The sequence below is a fragment of the Colobus angolensis genome, unplaced genomic scaffold (genome assembly GCF_000951035.1).
Source record: "Colobus angolensis palliatus isolate OR3802 unplaced genomic scaffold, Cang.pa_1.0 Scaffold83, whole genome shotgun sequence".
Classification (NCBI taxonomy): domain Eukaryota; kingdom Metazoa; phylum Chordata; class Mammalia; order Primates; family Cercopithecidae; genus Colobus; species Colobus angolensis.
The window spans coordinates 453,998-455,928 of record NW_012122154.1 but is presented as its reverse complement, the minus strand read 5'-3'; the positions used below and the strand labels follow the sequence as shown (position 1 = coordinate 455,928).

The 1,931-nt window shown below is 49.0% G+C and overlaps 1 protein-coding gene across 1 annotated transcript in view; it reads left to right on the top strand.

Annotated features, from left to right (window-relative positions):
* The window catches only part of PSME3 (proteasome (prosome, macropain) activator subunit 3 (PA28 gamma; Ki)), an 11,004-nt gene that overhangs the window by 5,261 nt on the left and 3,812 nt on the right, over positions 1-1,931 (top strand). Inside the window, exons 5-8 of the mRNA XM_011929677.1 lie at positions 437-487; positions 633-700; positions 800-854; positions 982-1,068. Coding sequence (XP_011785067.1) covers positions 437-487; positions 633-700; positions 800-854; positions 982-1,068 — 261 coding nt within the window. The remainder of the gene's footprint in view (positions 1-436; positions 488-632; positions 701-799; positions 855-981; positions 1,069-1,931) is intronic.

Genomic DNA, 1,931 nt, shown 5'->3' with positions numbered 1-1,931 from the left:
TTTTTTTTTTCCCGAGATGGGGTCTTGCTCAGTCACCCAAGTTGGAGTGCAGTGGCGCGATCTCAGCTCACTGCAACCTCTGCCTCCTGGATTCAAGTGATTCTCCTGCCTCAGCTTCCTGAGTAGCTGGGATTACAGGTGTCTGCTAACACACCCAGCTTCTTGTTGTATTTTTAGTAGAGATGGGGTTTCACCATTTTGGCCATGGTTAGCCAGGCTGGTCTCGAACTCCTGACCTCAGGTGATCCACCTGCTTCGGGCTCCCAAATTGCTGGGATTACCAGTGTGAGCCACTGTGCCTGGCCGGACTAGGTATTTTGGCTTTTGTGTTCCTGGCATCTGGCCCCAGCCGTCTGAATTGTGTACTTAATGGCTTCAGACTTCAGGCAAAGGTCCTCATATATGTTTTGACCTCCAGGTCAAAATGTGGGTACAGCTCCTGATTCCCAGGATAGAAGATGGAAACAACTTTGGGGTGTCCATTCAGGTAATGTACTTAAATTACAAACTGGGAAGAGTGGTTTGGGAGATACTCTCATCTCCTCTGCATTATCTTTTTTTCCTTTCTCCTTGGGGCTGCTGTGGATGTCATGGAAGTGGCTTTTGATGCACCTGTTGTTTGTTTGTTTTAGGAGGAAACAGTTGCAGAGCTAAGAACTGTTGAGAGTGAAGCTGCATCTTATCTGGACCAGATTTCTAGGTAGGGCTGCTTGGGCTTGGCCGAGGCATTGGGGACTGATGAGGTGGTGGGCACCATCAAGGGTCTCCTGCAGCTTCCACCTCTTCTCTCTCCTTTCAGATATTATATTACAAGAGCCAAATTGGTTTCTAAAATAGCTAAATATCCCCATGTGGTAAGTAAGCGGTTTGTGGCCTGAGGGTAGAGGTGGCAGGATGGTGAACAGTGACTGTTACTGGGAAGGAGCTATCTGGGAACAGTTGGGCCTTGGGGACTAGCTTTTTCCTCTACCCTCCTTGCAGGAGGACTATCGCCGCACCGTGACAGAGATTGATGAGAAAGAATATATCAGCCTTCGGCTCATCATATCAGAGCTGAGGAATCAATATGTGAGTAACCTCAGTCCTTGTCCATAGTTGCTGTGGCTTCACTTAGTTCTGTTGAGAGTATTCTTGAAATTCTCTGAAGGGCTGAGATGAGGGTCTGAGGTAAAATTAGTAGACCAAATTCTGTTCATCATCTGAGTGTTCAGAACCATGAAGTCATCTAGCAGGGTGTCTCTCTCCTTTCTACCTGAGAGGAGGGGTGTGCAGTACAGTACGGTTAAGATATAGGTGTTAGGCCGGGCGCGTTGGCTCAAGCCTGTAATCCCAGCACTTTGGGAGGCCGAGACGGGCGGATCACGAGGTCAGGAGATCGAGACCATCCTGGCTAACACGGTGAAACCCCGTCTCTACTAAAAAATACAAAAAACTAGCTGGGCGAGGTGGCGGGCGCCTGTAGTCCCAGCTACTCGGGAGGCTGAGGCTGGAGAATGGCGTAAACCCGGGAGGCGGAGCTTGCAGTGAGCTGAGATCTGGCCACTGTACTCCAGCCTGGGCAACAGAGCCAGACTCCGTCTCAAAAAAAAAAAAAAAAAAAAAAAGATGTAGGTGTTAGAGTCAGACAGACTTAGGTTTGCAACCAGGCTCTACCTGTATTGTGTGATCTCGAGCAAATTGTTCAAGCTCAGACTTCAATTTCTTCTTTAAAATGGGACTGGGCTGGGTGCAGTCGCTCATGCTTGTAATCCCACCACTTCGGGAGACCAAGCCAGGTGGATCACCTGAGGTCAGGAGTTTGAGACCAGCCTGACCAACATGGTGAAACCACATCTCTACTAAAAATACAAAATTAGCTGGGTGTGGTGGCGCATGACTGTAATCCCAGCTACTTGGGAGGCTGAGGCAGGAGAATCACTTGAACCCGGGAA